Source organism: Podarcis muralis, chromosome 13 (assembly GCF_964188315.1).
Source record: "Podarcis muralis chromosome 13, rPodMur119.hap1.1, whole genome shotgun sequence".
Taxonomy (NCBI): domain Eukaryota; kingdom Metazoa; phylum Chordata; class Lepidosauria; order Squamata; family Lacertidae; genus Podarcis; species Podarcis muralis.
In genome coordinates, this window is record NC_135667.1 from 22,266,872 (window position 1) to 22,291,955 (window position 25,084).

The window sequence follows — 25,084 nt, forward strand, 5'->3', positions numbered from 1 at the left end:
GATAAATAGAGCTGGTCAAATGAAATGGGCAAACTTTAGAGATCTAGCCATTCACAATGGCTTTCACTAGTAGTTCCTTCTGACAACCAATAAAGGTAGGCATGAGGTTTAAATACTACAAGTGTTTCAGTTAAAAGTGTTGTAAATGTCATATGAGAAACTGGGTTGGCAAAACTGGACTCCACACACCATCTGGTGTCACAGGGTCATAATGAATATACAATGCTTATAAAGCGCTTTTTCTTTCTCAATGTAGCTGAGTCCCTAATTGCTTCCAAACTACAGCCAACTTGTCCTTCTCTGAGACATTCTCCTTGCCTTCAGCTACAGATTGCATCTCTGCATAGTCCAAGCCCTTTAACTTCCCATCCACATTGTGGATTTCTCTGGCCACCCCTTCCTTTTGGGTACCTGGCAGCTGGGCTCCAGGGTCACTTGCAGACTCCCATAGCATCTCACCAGACAAGGTTCCCACCTCACAGAGAGCCATACTTTTCTCTGCAAGGAGACTTCTCGTGCACTCTGCTTGCAGCTGCTTCAATTCACTGAAGCACTGGTTCTGCCACTGCCCCATTAGGTCAAGCTGCAGGCTTTGCCATTGCTCCATTCCCTCATGCTGCCTTTGCTGCTTTAGCATCAACTTGAATTGCTCAAGAAGTGTTGCTGGCACTGTCATCCAATAAAACTGAATGCTGGAAAACCATGCCAGTCAAAAGGAAGTACATTTGGGGGGCCATGAAGTTATGGGCGCCCTCCATTACCTCATGATGCCTTTGCTGCAGTAGCATCAACATTAACTGCTCAAGAAGTTGGCAGATCCATGCCAGTCAAAATAAAGTACATTTCTGGGCCCTGAAGTTTGAATGGGGGGGGGGGCATCCTAACCACCTCCATGGAAAAAGAAAAAACCTCTGTTCAGATGCCATACACTTTTTTTTTTTTTTTTTTTTTTTTGCAACTCCATTTGTGAACACCAATATTAAGTTGATGATTACCTACTCCTGTAATTAGGAAAAGGGCTGTAATTAATTCAACTACTTGGCGAAGCTCCTCCCCGAGGATTTTCAGTGGAGAAAAGCAAAAGTAATAGCACAGTGTATGAAGGATAATATAAATAATCACGTTATAAGTTAGTTGTAGAAGCCGGAACTCAGAAAAATCAAGGAATTACCTGTTTAAGTCTCCTAAGATGGAATAGAACAATCTGTGTTTAGAGAGATAATTGGTACTGAGGATGGTGATATTAGTAGTCTTGATACTGGTACTACTTTCTCACATGGCATGCAAGTTTCACAATAACTGCATGGTAAGAGATCCACACAATCCACTTCACGAGTATCATCAGTTGAGAGGCAACATAATTGGTGGCATCACTTCTCAGACCTTCATAATCTCCAACTCGCTAACCTTCATTGAAGCACCTCCACCCGTGTTGTTTGAAGAGCTCGCGTAAGGCTTTGTTATTGTTATTGTTTGCTGTTACTATTTCTGTTTGCATTAAGGATGTGAATTACAGTCTTTCCCCAAGTTTGTCAAACAATTTTCAAGTGGTGAACTTGAAATACTAATTTAATTATATTCAGAATGGAGACAGATCAAGTTCCTCTGGTTTTGACAGTACTAGTGATGGCTTCCTCCACTTAAACATTTTAGAAACTACTATCTATGAAGGCAGAAATATTAATGAATCAGTGATAAGCTCTCTTAATTTCTATTTCTTACCACTTGCTCTGATTGATGTCATTTACAATTTCAAAATGTCTTTGTAAGAGAGCTGGGATTGTGTGTATGTTCGTTTAATTCAAAGCTAAGTCTGTATATATGTGTAACTAGTAAGGAAGGAGATGCCAAGGGAGAAGCAACAGTTTTACAAGACATGGTAGTTTCTCCAAATAAAGAATACAACTCTAATTCTAGTGCAGTTATCACCACACTCTGAACATGTTCTTAAAATGTAGATTTCACCTTAAACTGGTGCTGGTACCAAGAACTTATAAAGTGTTCTGTATTCTGAGGATTTCTTAGAAAGAAAGAAAGAAAGAAAGAAAGAAAGAAAGAAAGAAAGAAAGAAAGAAAGAAAGGAAGGAAGGAAGGAAGGAAGGAAGGGAGGGAGGGAGGGAGGGAGTAGGTTTGACCTATGGAAAATGTAACTTGAAAAAAGAGACATTGCGCATCCCTTTGTAAACCAAGAAAACTTTAATAAAAAAAATGCAGCCTTCTGAAAATGTCAAATCGTATGGTTTGTGATAACACACGGAACTTTATATTGGTAATTTATAAATAAAGTATATTAAGTGCATTGTTGTAAAGGAGAATACAGTTGTCTAAGATTTGAGCAACCCACCAAAGGTTAGCATTGCCTAAAGTCAGTTTGTACATAAATACTGCAAGGAATAATAAGGAAGCAGAGGCAGTACAACATAGTACATATTTTACAATGTGGGGGATGTTCTAATAAGCTGTACTGTCTTTTAGTGTAGTGCCTAAGTATTACCAGCACATCCTGGCTTTGGCATTTGCTGTAAAGGAGATAAATGAAAACTCTCAGATTTTACCCAATACTTCCTTGGGCTTCCACATTTATGACAGTTACTTCAATGCAAAGAATACCTATCAGGCCACAATGCAGCTTATGTCTTCAAAAGAAAAAATAGTTCCCAACTACATATGTGACATTCAGAAAAAAATAATAGCGGTTGTCGGGGGACTGGAGCCTCTAATTTCTCGTTATATTGCAACTGTCTTGGATATCTACAAGATTCCACAGGTAGGTTGTGTAGATGTCTCTATCTTTATGTGGAATGTGGGAGTTCATCCATTTAAATGCTTTTTTTCACCACACAGAAAAGATTGTGGGTGTGGAAACAGAAGTGTTTGAAAGCATGTGGGAAATATTTCTTTGTGTAGGAATGTAAAATGGAAGCTGAGATACAGGTCTTCATAAATGAGAGGCACCTACAGAAGAAAGTACATTCTCTAGTAATAGAACGAAGGTGGAAGGCAGGCATATCAGCAATAATTACAGTCAGAGCCAATGACAGGCAGAGAAATCACCTGACTTGTTGTAAGTAAGAGGCAAGTTGGTGTAGACTTTCTGAGAAAAGGCAGCGCCCCATTTTCCCTACTGAACCAGCCTCCATTGAAAATGTTCTTGTGCATGTAATTATAAATTTATGCATCAACTTTTTGAAGAAAGGGATTATGTGAGCCAAAGTTGGGCTCCTATTTGTTCATTCATTAATATTTCCTTTACTTAGCTCATATATGGCCCTGCTCCAGTGATGAATGATAAAACCACAGGCCTTTCCTTCTACCAAATGTCTCCTAAAGATGCTCTTCAGCATGCAGGCATTCTGACTTTGCTTCTCCATTTCAAATGGACATGGATTGGGATCCTTACATCCAATGATGAATATGGAGAAAGATTTGTGCAGGCAGTGTTTCCAGTATTCTCCAGAATGGGTATTTGTTTTGCCTTCATAGAAAGAAGCAGCAAATTTACCATTGTCACAGAAATTAATGACATGCTACATGAGAGAGCCAAAATATATGATAAAATCATTGACAGCAAAGCCAATGTAGTGGTTGCTAATGCAGAATCTTATCTCATTGTTTTCTTGAGGTGGCTACCATATATCTCAGAAAGAGAATGCACAATAAATAAAGGAAAAGTGTGGATAGTAACAGCTCAGATAGAGCTCACTTCAATGGTGTATCAAAGAACATGGGATACAGATATAGTCCATGGTGTTCTGTCCTTCTCTATGCACTCCAGTGATCTGCCAGGATTCAAGACATTTATCGAAAGCAAAAACCCTTCATTCAAAACAGGAGATGGCTTTATCAGGGATTTCTGGCAGCAGGCCTTTGGTTGTGTATTCCAAAGTATAGATGGGGACAAGGTGGATGGAGATATTTGCACAGGAAAAGAGAAGTTGGAAAGCCTTCCTGGGACATTTTTTGAAATGAGCTTGACTGGCCACAGCTACAGCATCTACAATGCTGTTTATGCTGTGGCACATGCTTTACACTCTATGTCTTCATCTCGACTGAATCACCACTCATTGGTTGATGGAAGGTGGATGAACTTTCAGAATCAGCAGGTGTTGCAGGTAATGGGATGACATTCCTCCTGTTGGAAGGCAAAATACCTCTCAGAATATATAACAATATGCTCCAATCAGATCCTTCTTATGGGCTTCCCGTTGGCATATGGTTGGGCACTGTAAGAACCATATTCTGGGCTAGATAGGCTTTTGGACTGATCTAGCAGATCTCTTATGATTCTGTCTGGCAAAAGGTCTCGACAAACTCTTCTCTTCCTCTAAGTTGCATGTTTTTCCTCCATGTTACTGTCAGCAGGTTCTGAGACTATAGAATTGTAGAGTTGGAAGGGACCACTAGGGCAATCTAGTCCAACTGTGCAATCTACTGCAAGACCTGTATGCTGGACCAGGGAGGCTTTGGACTGATCTAGCAGGTCTCTTTTTATTCTGTCTAATAAAGGTCTCCCCAAACTATGGTTGCCATCTGTCAAAAAGTGAAAAGCCAAACACAAGGTTGTTGAGGTTTTTTGGCAAAGTTGTTGAGATTTTAGCCGTTTCAGAAAATTCTGCCCAGACACAATACTGGACCTATGGCAGCCCTAACCCAAACTCTGCCCATCCTTCCATCTTCTTTCTCTATATTAATTTGAGCATGTTCTGAGATTATACAGTTGTGAGTTGGAAGGGGTCACTAGGCTTTAAATGAAGTGTCACTAGGCTTTAAATGAAGGATCCACCGAGGCAGCCAATCCTGATGTTGGTATTTCTTTCCCCTTTGCTCCTATTGTATATCTTCTCTCACCCATTCTTACCTGGTGCCATCTTTGGGTCCTGTGATTCACACTGGGAGTTCAATGTGTAGTTGGTTACCAAAAAAAAAGGCCCAAGACTCATCCCACACGAGATACTTCTAAAAACCAACAATATTGCAATGAAGTGTTGTTTGGCAAATGTGACATCGACTTTCACATGTCTGAGTATGAAAACAAAGAACTGTGTTGCGTCCACCCAGGGAAAATGTTTGTATGACATACTGTGAAAGATTCTGCAGAAATGCAGCCTCTCCTAAGCTTCTTTTCCTTTTCAACTCAGCTCCATCACTTTCTGAAAATTGTCTCCTTTAACAACAGTGCTGGAGACAAGATCTCCTTTGACCAGAATGGGGAGTTAGTGACTGGATTTGATATTATTAACTGGATTATTTCCTCAAACCAATCCTTTCATAGAGTGAAAGTTGGGAGAATGGATCCCCAGGGTTCTCCAGACCAAGTGTTCACCATCAACAAGGATGCCATCACATGGCACAATTGGTTTAACCAGGTAGGATTCAGTTGGGAACTGCTTGGGAAACTATTCAGTTTCATCGAATGAACAATGTTCAGCCCATGACAAATACCGAGTTTTTATTAGAAATGATACAACCTATGTAGAAAGTAAGACTCAAAAAAAATCTGCACTGTTTCCTTTGCTGTTGAATATATTAAATGTGTTGAAAAGAATAAACATATGTTTCTGCTAGTTTGATTACATTCCCAATGCCAAAATAGGCAACTAGATGTCTTTGAGAAGACTGAACGCAGGACGTAATTGCAGAAGTGTTCTCCCCATTTGCAATTTCTTTTTTTTAGAATAATAATAATATTTATTAAGTTTTCCATTTTGACAATCCAATAAAGGCCACATTAAAGACATTCCAAATTATAAAATAATCAAACAGTCCAAATATTAAGCCAAATCATAAATCTTTGTTTGTCTTCCCATGCTCTGAGGTTGAACGATTGCCATCATCTCACTTTTGCGCTGCTTTCTTAATTAGTCCAGGTGGTTCCCCAAAATCAATCTGATGTTAATCCATTCGTTTCCACAGCCTCTGAGTTCGTCCAGCAAGCAAGTTATATCAAAACAGTATGTTTCTGTGTGGGTGTTTATTTTCTTCCATGTCTTTGCTTCTTCATGCCAGTAGTTATCCAATATGACACGTCCCAAAATGGAGGAAATCTGGCTTTCTGCCAGTTGTTCCAGGCATATGTCCAAACCTTTCCATTTCATCTTATACCAGAACAGATAATAATAATAATAATAATAATAATAATAATAATAATAATAATAATAAGCCTGTACTTTGGCTAGAAGCCTCTTCCGCTTTTAACCACCCATCAGAATTAATTGCAACTTTGTAAATCTTTTCCGCACAGTTAATAATTGCATACCTAATCAACCTGTATTCAGACTTTCCGGGGGGGGGGGGGGGGTTGCCAAGAAAAATAGCAAATACGCAATATATATATATAAAAACAAAGGTGGCTCCCCCCCTTTTTCGTTCCGACATAAAAGTTCCATAGTAAAGATAATCTCTCTTCCACTAGAATCATTTGGCTCCTCAGTGGCTGAATTAGTTAGCAGAGTAGTTTATCTCCCCTCACTCAGAGTATGCCCATTAATTAAGTCCAAATTATCATATTAAAAAACTGGAGTTTGTTCACCCATGGTGGAGACTTTGGAAAGCTGCCAAAGACACACATGGTTTTTTCCACCCAGAGCCCTCTGCCACCCCATTCCTACTACATTGGGGCAGGTGTTGGGTGATCTGCGTGTGAAGCTGCCCCCACTAGCCCCAGAGTTGGGGGGTTGGGAGGATGATTACTCCCATCTCATTCTCAAAATATCCCATGTAAAATGGCACAGATGTAATCAACAGCCTCAGCCATGGCAAGCCAAACCGGAAGTTCCCCACTTGCAATTTCTAGAGATTGGTATTCAGAGGCTTGTTGCTTACAATGGTTGAGGTAGCAATTAGCTAGTAGTCCTTGATAGAATTATTCTCTATGAATTTGTCTAATCCTTTTTAAAGGCATCCAGGTTTGTAGCCAGTGCTGATTTGGTGAATTTTAGAGTTTAACCATGTGTTTTATGAAGAAGTACATCCTTTTGTTATGAATATTACAACATTCAGCTTCAGTGTAAGATATTGTGTTGTTGCTGTTGTTTAGTCATTTAGTCGTGTCCGACTCTTTGTGAGCCTATGGACAAGAGCACACCAGGCACTCCTGTCTTCCACTGCCTCCTGTAGTTTGGTCAAACTCATGCTGGTAGCTTTGAGAACACTATCCAACCATCTCGTCCTCTGTCGTCCCCTTCTCCTTGTGCCCTCCATCTTTCCCAACATCAGGGTCTTTTCCAGGGAGCCTTCTCTTCTCATGAGGTGGCCAAAGTATTGGAGCCTCAGCTTCAGGATCTGTCCTTCCAGTGGGCACTCAGGGCAGATTTCCTTAAGAATGGATAGGTTTGATCTTCTTGCAGTCCATGGGACTCTCAAGAGTCTCCTCCAGCACCATAATTCAAAAGCATCAATTCTTCTGCGATCAGCCTTCTTTATGGTCCAGCTCTCACTTCCATACATATTTAGGCTTTATAAATGCATGATTTCATGTATCCTTACTCTTTCCTCTCATCTGCCTTATTTCTAAGCTTAAAAGCCCCAAATGTGTTAATCTTTCCCCATAGGCTTCCTTTCCTTTCAATTTGTTTTAAAATGTTCTTAATTTTTAATTTTAATGGTTGTAACCACACTTGGAATACCTTGCACAGCCCTGGTTATTTCACATCTCCGATGGATGTCAGATGAAGTTACGAAAGAGTGGTCCCAATTTGGTTTCAGTTATACATGAAGATCATCTTAAGAACTTGAGACTCCTTCTCAAGATAATCATTCTACTCTTTCAATTTCAAATTAGGTCCAGCCTCTTTCTGTATGTTCTGAGAGTTGCTATCCTGGTTCCAGCAAGAAAGTGAAGGAGGGAAAACCATTTTGTTGCTATGATTGCATCCCATGTCCAGAAGGAAAGTTTTCAGACCAGAAGGGTAAGAAATAGAGTGTAGAAAGCTGAGGAAAGTTTGTGCACGATCAAGGAAACACAACAAAATTACAGAAGCAAAAGTGAATGTGATAGATGCAGAATACTTGGACCAAATGGTATACATGCTAACCTCAATGTGTTTCAAACACAAGTTGTTCATCAGGGGAATACATTAAAATGTGTAGAAATTCATATGAGCTGTGTCCAGTTGGTATTCATCTGCACACATACTTTCGATTCTTGTGGTGTCCAAAAACAAGTAAATATGATGTTATACTTTGAGGTGGTACACAAATCCTTTCCTTGTATACTGCTCTGTTATTTGATAAAATTGGGTTTTTTTAAATTTCTTTTGGAATTGAAAGTGGGAAAACTGTATCTAAACTTCACAAATGAGCAAAGAATTTTTCCAAGCAGGAACATTATGTGACCTGTTAGAGCAGCAAAATAACTGGACTGAACAATGGTGATGGGATAAAATCGGGCCAAATCTTTATTGACAGTCTCTGCTAACCCAGAAATATTACCTCGGGTTAAGAACTTTGCTTTCGGATGAGAACAGAAATTGTGCAGCGGTGGCACAGGGGCAGCAGGAGGCCCCATTATCTAAAGTGGTGCTTCAGGTTAAGAACAGTTTCAGGTTAAGAACGGACCTCCAGAATGAATTAAGTACTTAACCCGAGGTACCACTGTACTTCACAAAACCTTGCCCAGTATTTTGCTGCAATCTGTGGGCCACAGTGCTGCTGGGCAAAGGTGACCTCTGCTTATTGGACACAGAACGGTGCTTATAAACAAAAAATGTCTCTAATCTTAGCTCACTACCTTGCAGATTCAACTAATGAGGCAGCTGTGCATCCACAGAGATCTAAAATACATGAGACCATAACATTTCCAGAAACGTAGATGGCAATCCACATAATCAACTCCTCACCTTCCATATTTTGAGAAGACAGACACAAAAGGAATATCCTAATATGAATGGATTGTTTTAGATGTAAAAGAGAAAACATGCTTGTGAGATGTCTGAAATCAATTCGAAATGAAGCCCATGTCTTTTCTTTTTCAGACATGAATGCCTGTTCTACATGCACAGCAAAAGCCTATCCAAGCAAAACCAGGGATTTCTGTATTCCCAAGTTCATTTCCTTTTTATCGTATACAGAACCACTGGGCATCAGTTTAGCCTTCTTTGCTCTTTTCTTTTGTCTGATCACAGTCTTGGTGCTAGGAATATTTCTGAAGCACCACAACACTCCCATTGTCAAGGCCAACAACCGGAACCTTGCCTACACTCTCCTTATCTCAATCCTGCTCTGCTTCCTTTCTGCATTGCTATTCATTGGACATCCTAAGCAGGTGTTGTGTCTCCTCCGACAAACCACTTTTGGCATGATCTTCTCTGTGGCTGTTTCTTGTGTGTTGGCAAAAACCACTACTGTGGTTCTTGCTTTTATGGCCACCAAACCAGGTTCCAGGATGAGGAAGTGGGTGGGGAGAAGACTTGCCAGTGCCATTGTTCTTTCCTGCTCCCTTATTCAAGCAGGCATTTGTACCGTATGGTTGGTCACCTCTCCCCCATTCCCAGATGTTGACATGCACTCAGTTGCTGAAGAAATTATATTTGAATGCAATGAGGGGTCCATGACTATGTTTTACTGTGTTTTGGGTTATATCAGTTTCCTGGCCATAATCAGCTTTGTTGTGGCGTTCTTTGCCAGGAAATTGCCCAATAGTTTCAATGAAGCCAAATTCATTACTTTCAGCATGTTGGTATTTTGCAGTGTTTGGCTCTCCTTTATTCCATCCTACCTGAGTTCAAAGGGGAAATATATGGTAGCTGTGGAAATCTTTTCTATCTTAGCCTCCAGTGCTGGGCTCCTAGGTTGTATCTTTCTCCCCAAATGTTATATCATTGTGCTGAGGCCTGAGCTGAACAACAGGGAACAACTAATAAGAAGGAAGGTCTGAATAATCTCACTGTCTTTGTGTTTTGCTATTATCTGCCACTCAGGAAATTTTGTGAATGAATTATCATTCAGACCTTTACTGTATTGCTCGAGAAAACTTATTTTAAATGTCACTGTCCATTACACTTTCTCTGCACTTGGATACTTGTGTGACGGTACCTCTGTAAACACTTACAACTCAGTTACAGATGGGTAGCCGTGTTGGTCTGCCATAGTCAAAACAAAAAAAATTCCTTCCAGTAGCACCTTAAAGACCAACTAAGTTAGTTCTTGGTATGAGCTTTCGTGTGCATGCACACTTCTTCAGATACACAGCTGTGTATCTGAAGAAGTGTGCATGCACACGAAAGCTCATACCAAGAACTAACTTAGTTGGTCTTTAAGGTGCTACTGGAAGGAATTTTTTTTGTTTTGACTTACAACTCATTTAGCAGAGTTTTTTCTGGAAACATTGAACAGTAACTGAAGTTATTCTTTTAGAGATGAAACACTCACCGGTGCCTTGAAATCTCAGTCAAGAGTTTTATTACTTGATCAGTTACAAAAGCATTACGGTAGCAACTATTTACAATCATCAAAGCTATAGTGCATGCTTTCAGTTACAGTTTCTCCCTCTCCAGTCTGTAATCAGAGATACAGTCCATCAGCAGTCCTGACTCAGCAGATTTTCAGGCAGCACTCGTTGGTCAGATGTCTTCCGTCTGCAAAAGCAAAACTGATAGTTCTTTTTAATGGCATTTCCAGCCGAAACTACACATGCTCAAAGTGTCACTCCCATGCATAAACAAATGTTCTGGAAACTTCTACCTGTTTCTGCCGCAACAATTCCCTAACACTCCCTCTCACTCATACAGAAATAGAAAGTATAATGACCATGTACAGAGTGTTTACACATTATGCATCACAAGTCCCAACTTTTCAACTAGTTGTGCATGTATCTCAAAAGTAAGAGATTTTGTAAACACATCAGCATTATTTGTCTGCTTTTACAATACTGCTTCACATTATCTTTCACATTTTGGTATTTAATATCCACGTGTTTCGTTCTACTTTTAAACTATTCAGACTCCATCACTGCAATGACTGCCTGATTATCCTCCCATACCTGCACTGGATATGTACAGTACACTTTACTCCTATGTTAGTGAGAATTTGTATATAGTACTTCAATTCATTACATACATCAGATTGATCACTGTATTCAGCTTCCATGGAGGAAGTGACTACAATCCCTTGTTTCCTGGACTTCCACACCACCAAAGAATTGCCAAATTGAAATACCATCCCAGCCACTGATTTCCTGTCTGGTAAATTTGCCCTAGCACTATCAACAAAACACAGTAATTCTACTGATCCTGACAATTTGAGACAATAATCAAGTGCATTCTGTAAATAAAGGAAAATGTGTTGTACCTGCTTATCACTTTCAACAGTATAAAGTAAGTCAAAGACATATGAAAGACACAGATCACACTTATCATGTTTGTCGCCAAAGGGTCTACATACAGTTCTCAGCTATACTTCTTTTGAAACCAAATTTCTTCAAAACACTGTCAAGACATTCATTCCAATTCCTGGCACATTGTCTGAGCTCATAGATCACTTTATACAATCTGTATACAGAACCCTGTTCACCTGCCTTGAACCCAGGTGCTTGTCTCATGGATATTTCCTCTTGAAAACCTGCATTGAGGTAAGCAGTTTCAATATCAAAATAATTCACCTTGAACCCACATTGTGCTGCTACAGCCAGCAACAAACACACACTCTCATTCCTTGCAGTTGGAGAAAAGGTTTCATCAAAACTTTCTCCTTTTCTTTGAGTAAAACCACATGCTACTATCCAAGCTTTGTATTTAATACTTCCATTGGCAAAGTTTTTAATCTATACACCCATCTACAGCCAACTGCCCTTTTCCTTCTGCCAATGGTTCAACTGTAAACATGTTATCTTCTACCAAAGACTTCATCTGATTTAACATATGCCTTTATGTTGCTTACATCTCTGGTGGGCAGGATGGGTTCAATAATGGGATTTAAAACACATACACACACTCCCACCAAAACCCCATAATCTATCCTCTTCAACCAAGCACAATTCAAAGTGTTGGTGCTGACCTTTAAAGCCCTAAAAGGCCTTGGTCCAGTATATTTGAAGGAGCGTCTCCACCCCCATTGTTCTACCCGGAAACTGAGGTCCAGCGCCAAGGGCCTTCTGGCAGTTTCCTGACCATTAGGTCCAGTCATGACCAACTCTGGGCTTGTGGCGATCATCTCGCTTTATTGGCCGAGGGAGCTGGCGTACAGCTTCTGGGTCATGTGGCCAGCATGACTAAGCTGCTTCTGGCGAACCAGAGCAGTGCATGGAAATGCCACTTACCTTCCCGCCAAAGCAGTACTTATTAATCTACTTGCACTTTGACATGCTTTCGAACTGCTAGGTTGGCAGGAGCAGGGACCGAGCAACAGGAGCTAACCCTATTGTGGGGATTTGAACCTTCTGATCGGCAAGTCCTAGGCTCTATGGTTTAACCCACAGTGCCACCCGCATCCTTTTTAATGGATTACTGTATTTTAATATTTTGTTGGAAGCTGCCCAGAATGGCTGGGTAAACAGCCAGATGGGAGGGGTATAAATAAATAATAATAATAATAATCAAGCAAAAGGGCATATTGATGATCAGGAGGAATGCAGTGCTTAATCATATATCTTTCAGTGCATATGTTGGCCAGTAATCCTTCAGCTCTAAAATGTACTCCCAGGTTTTTACAAAGAATATCAAGCTAGTTCAGGGTTTCCGAAACATCCAGCTATTTTTGGACTAAAATTCTCATCGTCCCTGACCATTGTGATATTCTGTGCAACATCAGCCCCCACCTCAATCTCATTCCCAAGTCAGCATGTCTGATACCTATTCATTTGTGCCCCAAATTTACTAGGCTTTAGACAAGCATTCTGTTTTTCATACTAGGTTGAAGTATAGTAGGTATGAAGTATGTGGGATAATACTGTTGAGCATGTACAGCTGGGATGGGCAACCTTTTTGAAGATATATTTCCATGTTTTCACAATGCACCACTGTGGTAATATTTGAAAGACCGAAACTAGGTAGAGGGTGACTACCACACACACCTCATTATAGTGGAAAATTGGGTGGAAATCCCCTAGACAATACTAAGACACTCCTACAATTTCCAGCATTAGCATAGTGGCATAAATTTTTAGAGGGGGATTTGCCACTGGTGGCAGATGACAGAGACTGTGACACCATGAGACCAGTGTAAAACCAATTAAATAAAGGTTTTATTTCAAAACAAGAAACAACAAAGCTTGTGGGTGTTTTTCCTGCAGGCAAAGTACAAACTGCAGCTTTTCTCCTTTTGTAGCTGTCAGGGAATTGGAGGCTGCAAGGGAAACGACGAGGGAGGGAGACAAGTATAGAGAGCCCAAGCAGGTACTCAGTAGTTTCTCTTCCACGTCAGAGGAGGAAGCTGGGAGGGGGGAGCCGATGCCAGGACCCAGCCACTCACAGAGCAGAGGAAAAAGGAGGCATGAACTCAGGAGATGGGTCTGCTGGCAACGTCACAAGAAGACGTCAGACGATTCATCTGACTCGTAGGAGATGGATGGATGTGATTGAACTCTTGTAAACTGCTTTGAAGCTGAGAAATAAATCTTGTACAGAGATGGCGGCGTGCCCGGAGGTTTATTTTTGCTAGCTTATCAGCACACAGTCCCTGACAGTAGCCATGGCCAGCTGCACCCAATCAGCCCAGAGCTTATAGAAACTCTTCTTAAAGGTACAAACATGTTTCTGTGCAGAATGATTCTTTCCCAACATAAATTAAATACATGTAACATAATTTCCATGTCTTCATCCCATAGCACCATGATAGCATTTGAATGTCCATGGTAGCATACAAAATATTGCAAATAGGTGGAGGATCTATCAGATGTAATTATAGGCCTCCTTTCCCAGTCTAGTGGCAATTGGATGGATGCACATAGGTCATGGAATGCATCATCATGCTCCATGGCCCAGTATTCCTGAAAGACCGTCTCCACCTCCATCATTCTGCTCGGACACTGAGGTCCTGCTCCGAAAGCCTTCTGGGGGTTCCCTCACTGCGAGAAGTGAGGTTACAGGGAACCAGGCAGAGGGCCTTCTCGGTAGTGGCACCTGCCCTGTGGAACGCCCTCCCATCAGATGTCAAGTAAATATACAACTATCTGACTTTTAGAAGACATCTGAAGGCAGCCCTTTTTAGGGAAGATCTCTCTGGCCACCACTTCATTTTGGGTATCTGGCAGCTGGGCTCCAGGATGACTTCCAGACCTCCATAGCCAGTGCTTTCTTTCTGGGGGGACACAGGGGTACACATATACCAAAAGATTTTGTAAATCTCTGTACTGTTGTTAATTTACTGTATTTATTTATTTTCTCGATTTGAACTATAAAATGCTGATTTTTGTGAGTCAAAATTAAAGTACCACTAAACATTTTTTAAAGAAAAAAGCACTGCCCACAGCATCTCACCAGGCAGGCTTCCACCTCAATGACTTTTCTCTACAAGGGGACTTACATGCACTCTGCTTGAAGTTGCTTTATATTACTGAAGCACTGGTTCTGCCACTACCCCATCTGGTCAAGCCACTGGCTTTGTCATTGCTCCATTACATCATGCTGCCTTTGCTGCTTTAGCATCAACTTGAAATGCTCAAGAAGTGCTGCTGGCAGTGTCATCCAATAAAACTGAATGCTGGAAAATCCATGCCAGTCAAAAGGAGGTACATTTTTGAGGCCTTGAAGTTTGAACTGTTATGGAGGCCCCTTTCTATCCAACTACATGAAAGAAGAAAAAACCTCTGTTCAGATGCCACAAACTTTTTTTGTGTGTGTGAACACCAATATTAAGTTGATGATTACCTACTCCTGCAATTGGGAAAAGGGCTGTAATTAATTCAAGTACTTGGCAATGCTCCTCCCTGAGGATTTTCAGTGGACAGAAGCAAAAATAATAGCACAATGTATGAAGGATAATATAAATATTCACTTTAATAATTAGTTGTTGAAGCAGGGACTCAGAAAAATCAAAGAAACTACCTCTTTGATTCTCCTGAGAGGGAATAGAACAATCTGTGTTTAGAGAGAAAATTGGTACTCAGGATGGTGACATTAGTTGTCTTGATACTGGTACTACTTCCCCACGTGGCATGCAAGCCTCACAATGACTGCATGTTAAGAGATCCACACAATCCACTACATGAGTATCATCAGTTGGGAGGCAACATAATTGGTGGCATCACTTCTCAGACCTTCATAATCTCCAACTCACTAACCTTCATTGAAGCACCTCCACCCGTGTTGTTTGAAGAGCTTGTGTAAGGCTTTGTTATTGTTATTGTTTGCTGTTACTTTGCATTAAGGATGTGAATTACTGTCTTTCCCCAAGTTTGTCAAATAATTTTCAAGTGGTGAACTTGAAATACTAATTTAATTATATTCAGAATGGAGACAGATCAAGTTCATCCGGTTTTGAAAATACTAGTGATGACTTCCTCCACATAAACATTTTTGAAACTACCATCAATAGGGCAGAAATATTAATGATACTTGATAAACTGTCTTAATTTGTATCATTTTTCTTATACAATTTCAAAATGTCTTTGTAAGAGAGCTGGGGTGTGTGTGTTGAATTCAAAGCTAAGTTTTTATATATTTGTAAATAATAAGGAAGGAGATGCCAAGGGAGAAGCAACAGTTTTACAAGACATGGAAGTTTCTCCAAATACAGAATACAACTCTAATTCTAGTGCAGTTATCACCACACTCTGAACATGTTCTTAAAATGTAGATTTCACCTTAAACTGGTGCTGGTACTTCACAAAGAACTTATAAAGTGTTCTGTATTCTGAGGCATTCTTAAGAAACGATCCAGTATTGTCATAGAATTAGATAAATATCAAGAATGGGAGTAGGTGTTCACATGCATCAAATACATCCTTCTGAAAATGTCAAATCGTATAGTTTGTGATAACACATGGAACTTTATATTGGTAATTTATAAATAAAGTATATTTAGTGCATTGTAAAGGAGAATACAGTTGTCTAATATTTGTGCAGCCCACATAAGGCTAAGCATTGCCTAAAGAACGTTTGTACACAAATACTCTAAGGAATAATAAGGAGGGAGAGGCAGGACAACATAGTCCACATTTTACAATGTTTGGGATATCCTAATAATCTGTACTCTTTTTTTAGTGTAGTGCCTAAGTATTACCAGCACATCCTGGCTTTGGCATTTGCTGTAAAGGAGATAAATGAAAACTCTCAGATTTTACCCAATACTTCCTTGGGCTTCCACATTTACGACAGTTACTTCAATGCAAAGAATACCTATCATGCCACAATGCAGCTTATGTCTTCAAAAGAAAAAATAGTTCCCAACTACATATGTGACGTCCAGAATAAATTAATAGCGGTTGTCGGGGGACTGGAGCCTCTAATTTCTCGTTATATTGCAACTGTCTTGGATATCTACAAGATTCCACAGGTAGGTTGTGTAGAAGTCTTTATCTGTATGTTGAATACAGTGGTACCTCAGGTTACATACGCTTCAGGTTACAGACTCTGCTAACCGAGAAATAGTGCTTCAGGTTAAGAACTTTGCTTCAGGATGAGAACAGAAATCGTGCTCCGGCAGCTCAGCAACAGCGGGAGGCCCCATTAGCTAAAGTGGTGCTTCAGGTTAAGAACAGTTTCAGGTTAAGAACGGACCTCCGGAACGAATTAAGTACTTAACCCGAGGTACCACTGTATGGGATTTCATCCATTTAAAAGCTTATTTTCACCACACAGAAAAAGATTGTGGGTGTGCAAATTGAAGTGAGTGAAATGTGTAGGAATGTCAAACGGAAGGTCAAATACAGATAATAAAAAATGGAAATATAACAGCACCTATAGAAGAAAGTAAATTGTCTAGTGATGGCAGGTCAATGGAAAGGAGGAATTTCAGCAATAATTGCAGCCACAGGCAATGAAAGGCAAACCAATCCCCTGACTTGCTGTAAGTAAGATGGCAGGCAGGGGTAGACTTTCTGAGAAAAGGCAGAGGTTAAAAAGGCAGCGCTCCATTTTCCCTACAGAAACAGCTTCCATTGAAAATCTTCTTGTGTTTGTAATTTAAAACCTATACATCAACTGTTTGAAGAAAGGGATTCTGTGGGACAAAGTTTGGCTCCTATTTGTTCATTCATTCGTTCATTCATTCATTCATATTTCCTTTTATTTAGCTCATATATGGCCCTGCTCCAGTGATGAATGATAAAACCACAGGCCTTTCCTTCTACCAAATGTCTCCTAAAGATGCTCTTCAGCATGCAGGCATTCTGACTTTGCTTCTCCATTTCAAATGGACATGGATTGGGATCCTTACATCCAATGATGAATATGGAGAAAGATTTGTGCAGGCAGTGTTTCCAGTATTCTCCAGAAAGGGTATTTGTTTTGCCTTCATAGAAAGAAGCGGTAAATTTACCATTGTCACAGAAATTAATGACAAGCTACATGAGAGAGCCAAAATATATGATAAAATCATTGACAGCAAAGCCAATGTAGTGGTTGCTAATGGAGAATCTTATCTCATTGTGTTTTTGAGGTGGCTACAATTTATCTCTGATAGAGAATGCACAATGAATAAAGGAAAAGTGTGGATAGTAACAGCTCAGATAGAGCTCACTTCAATGGTGTATCAAAGAACTTGGGATACAGACATAGTCCACGGTGTTCTGTCCTTTTCTATTCACTCCAGTGATCTACCAGGATTCAAGACATTTATTGAAAGCAAAAGCCCTTCATTCACAACAGGAGATGGCTTTATCAGGGATTTCTGGCAGCAGGCCTTTGGTTGTGTATTCAAAAGTATAGATGGGGACAAGGTGGATGGAGATATTTGCACAGGAAAAGAGAAGTTGGAAAGCCTTCCTGGGACATTTTTTGAAATGAGCTTAACTGGCCACAGCTACAGCATCTACAATGCTGTTTATGCTGTGGCACATGCTTTACACTCTATGTCTTCATCTCGACTGAATCACCACTCATTGGTTGATGGAAGGTGGATGAACTTTCAGAATCAGCAGGTGTTGCAGGTAATGGGATGACGTTCCTCCTGTTGGAAGGCAAAATCAGATCCTTCTTGTGGGCTTCCCGTTGACATATGGTTGGGCATTGTAAGAACCATACATTGGACTAGATAGGCTTTTGGACTGATCTAGCAGGTCTCTTTTTATTCTGTCAAATAAAAGGTTTCCCCAAACTAGGGTTGCCATAGTGTTGGCATGTTCTGGGATTATAGAATTGTAGAGTTGGAAGGGGCCATTAGGTTAATCTAGTCCAACCACTGCAATGCAGAAATCTTTTGCCCAGTGTGGGGCTGGAACCCACAGCGTTGAGATTAAGAGTCTCATGCACATCCGACTGAGCTGTTTCCCTCCATTTTCTAATGGTGAACTTAAAGTATACACATTATACTTTTGCTGCTATACATTTGCCAATTCATGCTAACTCTGGTTCATGCTGCCTTTTGGCTCACAGAAACTGCCACAACTACATTTTGAGGCCATTAAGAAAAGTCTGTATTTGGAAATTGGTTGGAAGTTTTCTTGCTCTGTATATCTCTTTTGAGTCACTTGGGAGAAATAGGCGGTATATTGCATTTTTAAAGTAAATAAATAAATATTTTTCCATGGCTGAAGAAGAAGGCAGTATTGCAGAGAATAGGCAATGATTCTTGGACTAGTGTGGTCTTAATATTTGTAGGAGGGTGTGTTTAGCTCCTAAGACTTGTCTCCTAGATGGCTGTTGGGATGCTGCTGGTAAGAGGCTTTCAGATTCAGTAATGAGACAGGTGTCATTTAAAAGAAGGTGTTGTCCAGTAGAAGCAAGATAAAACCTTTGAAACTCTACAACTACAACCAGAATCCAGTTTACTAAGGGCAGCTTTGAGCTCTACTATGTTTTTGGACCATTAAGGTTGAATAAGTTTAGAAAGTGTTTCATTAATTGTATACAGTGAAAAAGGCCATGGATTTAGAAAATACATTTGATATGTAATTTAAAGCTCATTATTTAACCTTTAAAACACTAAATGGCTTTAAATCAAGTGTGCCTGGCCAAAAAGGGAAAGTGAGGCAACTGCCTTAGGTGCCAGGATCCACCTGGGCAGCAGATCCTGATGTTGGTATTTCTTTCCCCTTTGCTCCTATTGTATATCTTCTCCCACCCGTTCTTCCTTGGTACCGTTGTGGGGTCCTGTAATTCAGACTTGGAGTTAAAGACTCACCCCACATGAGATTCAGACTGGCAGGTCAAGACTCACCCCACATGAGATTCAGACTGGCAGGTCAAGACTCACCCCACATGAGATTCAGACTGGCAGGTCAAGACTCACCCCACATGAGATTCAGACTGGCAGGTCAAGACTCACCCCACATGAGATACTTCTTAAAAACAAGAATACTGCAGTGAACAGTTATTTGAAAAATGTCACATCAACTTTCACATGTCTGAGCATGAAAACAAAGAACTGTGTTGCGTCCACCCAGGGAAAATGTTTGTATGACTTACTGTGAAAGATTCCACAGAAATGTAGCTTCTCCTAAGCTTCTTTTCTTTTTCAACTCAGCTCCATCACTTTCTGAAAATTGTCTCCTTGAACAACAGTGCTGGAGACAAGATCTCCTTTGACCAGAATGGGGAGTTAGTGACTGGATTTGATATTATTAACTGGATTATTTCCTCAAACCAATCCTTTCATAGAGTGAAAGTTGGGAGAATGGATCCCCAGGGTTCTCCGGACCAAGTGTTCACCATCAACAAGGATGCCATCACATGGCACAATTGGTTTAATCAGGTAGGATTCAATTGTGAAGTGCTTGGCAAACCATTCAGTTTAATTGAATGGACAATGTTCAGCCCATGACAAATACTGAGTTTTGATTAGAAATGATACAATCTATGTAGAAAGTAAGACTCAAAAAACACTTGCACTGTTTCCTTTGCTGTTGAATATATTAAATGTGTTGAAAAGAATAAACATATGTTTGTGCTAGTTTGATTACAAACTCAATGCCACAACAGGCAACTAGATGTCTATGAAGAGACTGAAAGCAGGACCTGAGTGCAGCAGAGTTCTTCCCACTTGCAATTTCTAGAGATTGGTATTCAGAGGCGTGTTGCTTCCAATGGTTGAGGTAGAAATTAGCTAGTAGCCCTTGATAGCCTTATCCTCTATGAATTTGTCTAATCCTTTTTTAAAGGTGTCCAGGTTTGTAGCCAGGGCTAACTTTGGTGAATTTTAGAGTTTAACTATGTGTTGTATGAAGAAATACATCGTTTTGTTATGAATATTCTAACATTCAGCTTTAGTGTATGATATTTTGACTTTATAAATATATGGTTTTATGTATCCTTACTGTGTCCTCCCCTACTTGCCTTATTTCTAAGATAAAAATGCCCAAATGTTGTAATATTTTCCCATAGGCTTCCTTTCCTTTCAATTTGTTTTAAAAATGTTTTTAATATTTTATTTTAATGGTTGTAACCACACTTGGAATACCTTGCACAGCCCAGGATATTTCACATCTCAGAAGGATGTCAGATGAAGTTATGGAAGAGTGGTCCTAATTTGGTTTCAGTTATACATGAAGATCATCTTAAGAACATGAGACTCCTTCTCCAGATAATCATTCTACTCTTTCACTTTCAAATAAGGCCCAGCCTCTTTCTGTGTGTTCTGAGCATTGCTATCCCGGTTCCAGCAAAAAAGTGAAGGAGGGAAAACCGTTTTGTTGCTATGATTGCATCCCATGTCCAGAAGGAAAGTTTTCAGACCAGACGGGTAAGAAATAGTGTGTAGAAAGCTGGGAAAAGTTTGTGCACGATCAAGGAAACACAACAAAATTACAGCACGTCAAAGTAGAAGCAAAAGTGAATGTGATAGATGCAGAAGACCAAGTTGGACCAAATGGTATCCATGCTAACATCAATGTGTTTCAGAAACAGCTTGTTCATCAGGGGATTATATTAAAAGGTGTAGAAATGTATTGTATCCAGTTGGTGTTCATCTGCACACATACATTCAATTCTTGTGGTGTCAAAAAACAAGTAAAGATGATGTTACGTTATGAGATGGTATACAAGTCCTTTCCTTGTATACTGCTCTGTTGTTTGATAAAATGGTTTCCTTCTTTCTTTTGTATAGCACTTTGGAATTGAAAGTGGGAAAACTGTATCTAAACTTCACAAATGAGGAAAGAAATTTTCCAAGCAGGCACTTTATGTGACTCATGAGAGCAGCAAAATAACCAGACTAAACAATGGTGATGGGATAAAATCAGGCCAAATCTTTATTGACAGCTGCAGATGGGGCAAAGGTTGGCATGGCATTGGGTCCCAGGATCAGTTCATCATTTCACAAGGCCCATGTTGATGGAATGGATCTGCTGGGTTTAGATCACTCCAAATCTGTATGACGGGAGTCGGCTAATGTTGAACGATGCCATGTTGCAAGGCAAGCAAGCAGGGGTCTCACTGGGGGACCAGGGTGCAGATTCCAACCAGGCAGATACTGAAACCATGCTTGGGTTTGCCATGGTCAATCCTCTCCTCAGGCCCCTTATGCCCCCCCCCCCCGGTATTATGTTGATCCTGCCCAATGTCATTTCCACCCTCATAAAAACAATATTGCGATTTGAGGACCCGCCACCCACTTGAGGATAAGAAAGACATATGGACACAGTATATTACAAGGTTAATGGGCTAAAAAAGGCCACAACTTTGTGAGAGGTATTGGCTGAGGCATTGCATAAAACAGCAGAGCTTGACTCCATCCCCTCAGGAAGGGGTGAGTCTAACAGGGGTTAGCCACCAGTAGGAGGAGCCTGTTGATGAAAATACAACTGTAAGGTCCCCCTGATGTCACTGGGGGTCGTGCCATGGCCCTAGTCACCAGCAAGGGCATCGGACAGGATCCACAACCACCAGATTCCTTTAACAGAATACCCATAAAGTGGAGGGGTAGGCGATGGCCACACCCTGCCCTCCAACAACATATTCCAATGCCTAACCACCAATAAGTAAAAGTTGTGTTGATTTGCTACGAGGTAGGTGAAAAACCAAGTGGCTGGTGCCAATTTGGCAGTTGAATAAAAATTCCTACCAGGCCCCTTGAACAACCAAGGTAACCAACTACAGGCCCATAGCAAGGTCAAGCATGAAGCAAAGAACTAAAGGGAAGGGTGGGTGGGTGATCCGTTGACACCCGGCAGCGAAATGAGGGGAAAGTGCTGCCGTGGCTGCATTTTAGCAGCTAAACCCCGCCCCCAAGCCTCCCCTTGATTGGTTGGCTGCCTGGGGACACGGCGTGGCAGCAGGGACAGCCAAGCAGGGGCCGGTATGCACAAAATGCAGGAAACGGCTCCCGCTCACAACTCCTCCCCTCTGGAAGAAGAGGCTTTCTTCTGCCTAACAAAGAAAGCCATGATTTCACTGAGGGAAAGGTGAAGAAAAAATACCAACCAGGTGCCAATGGGACAGCTTTTTCCCATGAGCCCACCACAAAGGGAGGTACTCACTACTTTGCAGATTCACAGAGCTCTAAAATACATGAGATAATGACATTCCCAAGAAGGTGAATGGGAATTCACATAACCATTTCCTCACCTTCCATATTTTGAGAAGACTGAAACCAAAGGAATATCCTAGTATGAATGGATTGTTTTAGATGTAAAAGAGAAAACATTGCAGTATGCTTGTGAGATGTCTGGAATCAATTTGAAATGAAGCCCATGCCTTTTCTTTTTCAGACATGAATGCCTGTTCTACATGCACAGCAAAAGCCTATCCAAGCAAAACCAGGGATTTCTGTATTCCTAAATTCATTTCCTTTTTATCGTATACAGAACCACTGGGCATCAGTTTAGCCTTTTTTGCTCTTTTCTTTTGTCTGATCACAGTCTTGGTGCTAGGAATATTTCTGAAGCACCACAACACTCCCATTGTCAAGGCCAACAACCGGAGCCTTGCCTATACTCTCCTTATCTCAATCCTGCTCTGCTTCCTTTCTGCATTGCTATTCATTGGACATCCTAAGCAGGTGTTGTGTCTCCTCCGACAAACCACTTTTGGCATGATCTTCTCTGTGGCTGTTTCTTGTGTGTTGGCAAAAACCACTACTGTGGTCCTTGCTTTTATGGCCACCAAACCAGGTTCCAGGATGAGGAAGTGGGTGGGGAGAAGACTTGCCAGTGCCATTGTTCTTTCCTGCTCCCTTATTCAAGCAGGCATTTGTACCGTATGGTTGGTCACCTCTCCCCCATTCCCAGATGTTGACATGCACTCAGTTACTGAAGAAATTATATTCGAATGCAATGAGGGGTCCATGACTATGTTTTACTGTGTTTTGGGTTATATCAGTTTCCTGGCCATAATCAGCTTTGTTGTGGCGTTCTTTGCCAGGAAATTGCCCAATAGTTTCAATGAAGCCAAATTTATTACTTTCAGCATGTTGGTATTTTGCAGTGTTTGGCTCTCCTTTATTCCATCCTATCTGAGTTCAAAGGGGAAATATATGGTAGCTGTGGAAATCTTTTCTATCTTAGCCTCCAGTGCTGGGCTCCTAGGTTGCATCTTTCTCCCCAAATGTTATATCATTGTGCTGAGACCTGAGCTGAACAACAGGGAACAACTAATAAGAAGGAAGGTCTGAATAATCTCACTGTTTTTGTGTTTTGCTATTATCTGCAACCCAGGGAATCTTGTGTATGAATTATCATTCAGAGTGTTACTGTATTGCTAGAGAAAGGCTCCTCTGAGTTAACATATGCCTTTATGTTTCATACATCCCTGGTGGGGAGGATGGGTTCAATAATGGGAAATAAAACACAACCCCCCTTCCTCTGAAAAAATCCCCCATAATCTATCCTATTCATAGATTCAAGCAAAAGTACATTTTGGCATTGAGGGACTTATTGATTTTAGGGAGGTATGCATTGTCAAATATCTTTCAGTGTATATGTTGGCAAGTGCTCCTACAGCTCTTAAATGTACTCCCAGGTTTTTACAAAGAATATCAAGTTAGACCAGGTTTCCCAAACATCCAGCTGTTTTTGGACTACAATTCCCATCATCCCTGACCAATGTGATATTCTCTGCAATGGGATTTAAAACACAACCCCTCCCCCCAAAAAATCCCTGTATCCTCTTCATCGTTTTAAGCAAAAGCACATTTTGGCAGTGAGGGTCACATTGATGCTCAGGAGGAATGCATTGCTTAATCATTTATCTTTCAGTGCATATATTGGACATTGCTTCTTCAGCTGTTAAATGTACTCCCAGGTTTTTGCCTAGAATATCAAGCTAGACATGGGTTTCCCAATCTTCCAACTGGTTTTGGACTACGATTCCCATCATCCCTGACCACTGCTCCTCCTTGCTAGGAATGATGGGAGTTGTAATCCAAAAACAGTTGGAGATCCAAGTTTGGGACACCCTGAGGCAGACCAACCTTTGTCCCAGCATGCCTCCTGAGCTCTCTGTCTGCTGCTGATCCATTCTATATCATTATCTGCATGAATAAAAATCTATTTCTCATTTACAAGTAAGAGTCTCTTGCTGCTTTTTTAAAGTTGGGAGCCAGGAAAAAGAACATCATGTGATCAACTTCTCTCAGAAGTTTCAAATTCATCGTACAGTTGCATGCATCATAAGAAATAGGGATTTGCATCAGGTTCAGTCAAAACCCAAACTAAATCTATACAGTTTGAAGGACATACGGGCTTCAACTTAGTCCAGTGGATGCAGTCTGTTATCACCCCAGGTCAGGCATCCCAGCGTGAGCCAGGCCTATCTGGGGGGTGCAGTGTCAGGTGGGAAGAAGGAGCTTTAGCTGCATGCACCTGCTTTCCAGTAAGGGAACACATGCACGGAGTCAAACTGAGCAGGATTTAACCTATCCAACTCATCACCTGGTGAGTGGAGAATTAAATCCTTCAGGCTGCAGGGGTCTGCTCCATCTGCATGTTCCCCACAGGGAACAGTTTTCTCTTCATGCACTGCATCATTCCCAACTCATGTGTTTGAGTTCCAAACTCAAGCAGGATCCCTTCCTATCCAACTATGTGGAAGAGAAAACTTTTCCCCCAGATATGACA

At 40.8% G+C, this 25,084-nt stretch overlaps 2 protein-coding genes across 2 annotated transcripts; both read left to right on the forward strand.

The window, feature by feature from the left end:
* Window positions 1-1,303: 1,303 nt before the first annotated feature.
* LOC114583185 (vomeronasal type-2 receptor 26-like) lies at window positions 1,304-9,874 on the forward strand. The gene is made up of 6 exons (XM_077918157.1): window positions 1,304-1,449; window positions 2,476-2,767; window positions 3,258-3,902; window positions 5,139-5,366; window positions 7,781-7,907; window positions 8,973-9,874. The coding sequence occupies exons 1-6, from the start codon at window positions 1,304-1,306 to the stop codon at window positions 9,872-9,874; spliced, it is 2,340 nt and encodes a 779-aa protein (XP_077774283.1).
* A 3,551-nt stretch (window positions 9,875-13,425) lies between these two features.
* On the forward strand, window positions 13,426-23,640 carry LOC114583184 (vomeronasal type-2 receptor 26-like). The gene is made up of 6 exons (XM_077918158.1): window positions 13,426-13,520; window positions 16,137-16,428; window positions 17,168-17,812; window positions 19,558-19,785; window positions 20,646-20,772; window positions 22,739-23,640. The coding sequence occupies exons 1-6, from the start codon at window positions 13,426-13,428 to the stop codon at window positions 23,638-23,640; spliced, it is 2,289 nt and encodes a 762-aa protein (XP_077774284.1).
* The last annotated feature ends 1,444 nt before the right edge of the window (window positions 23,641-25,084 follow it).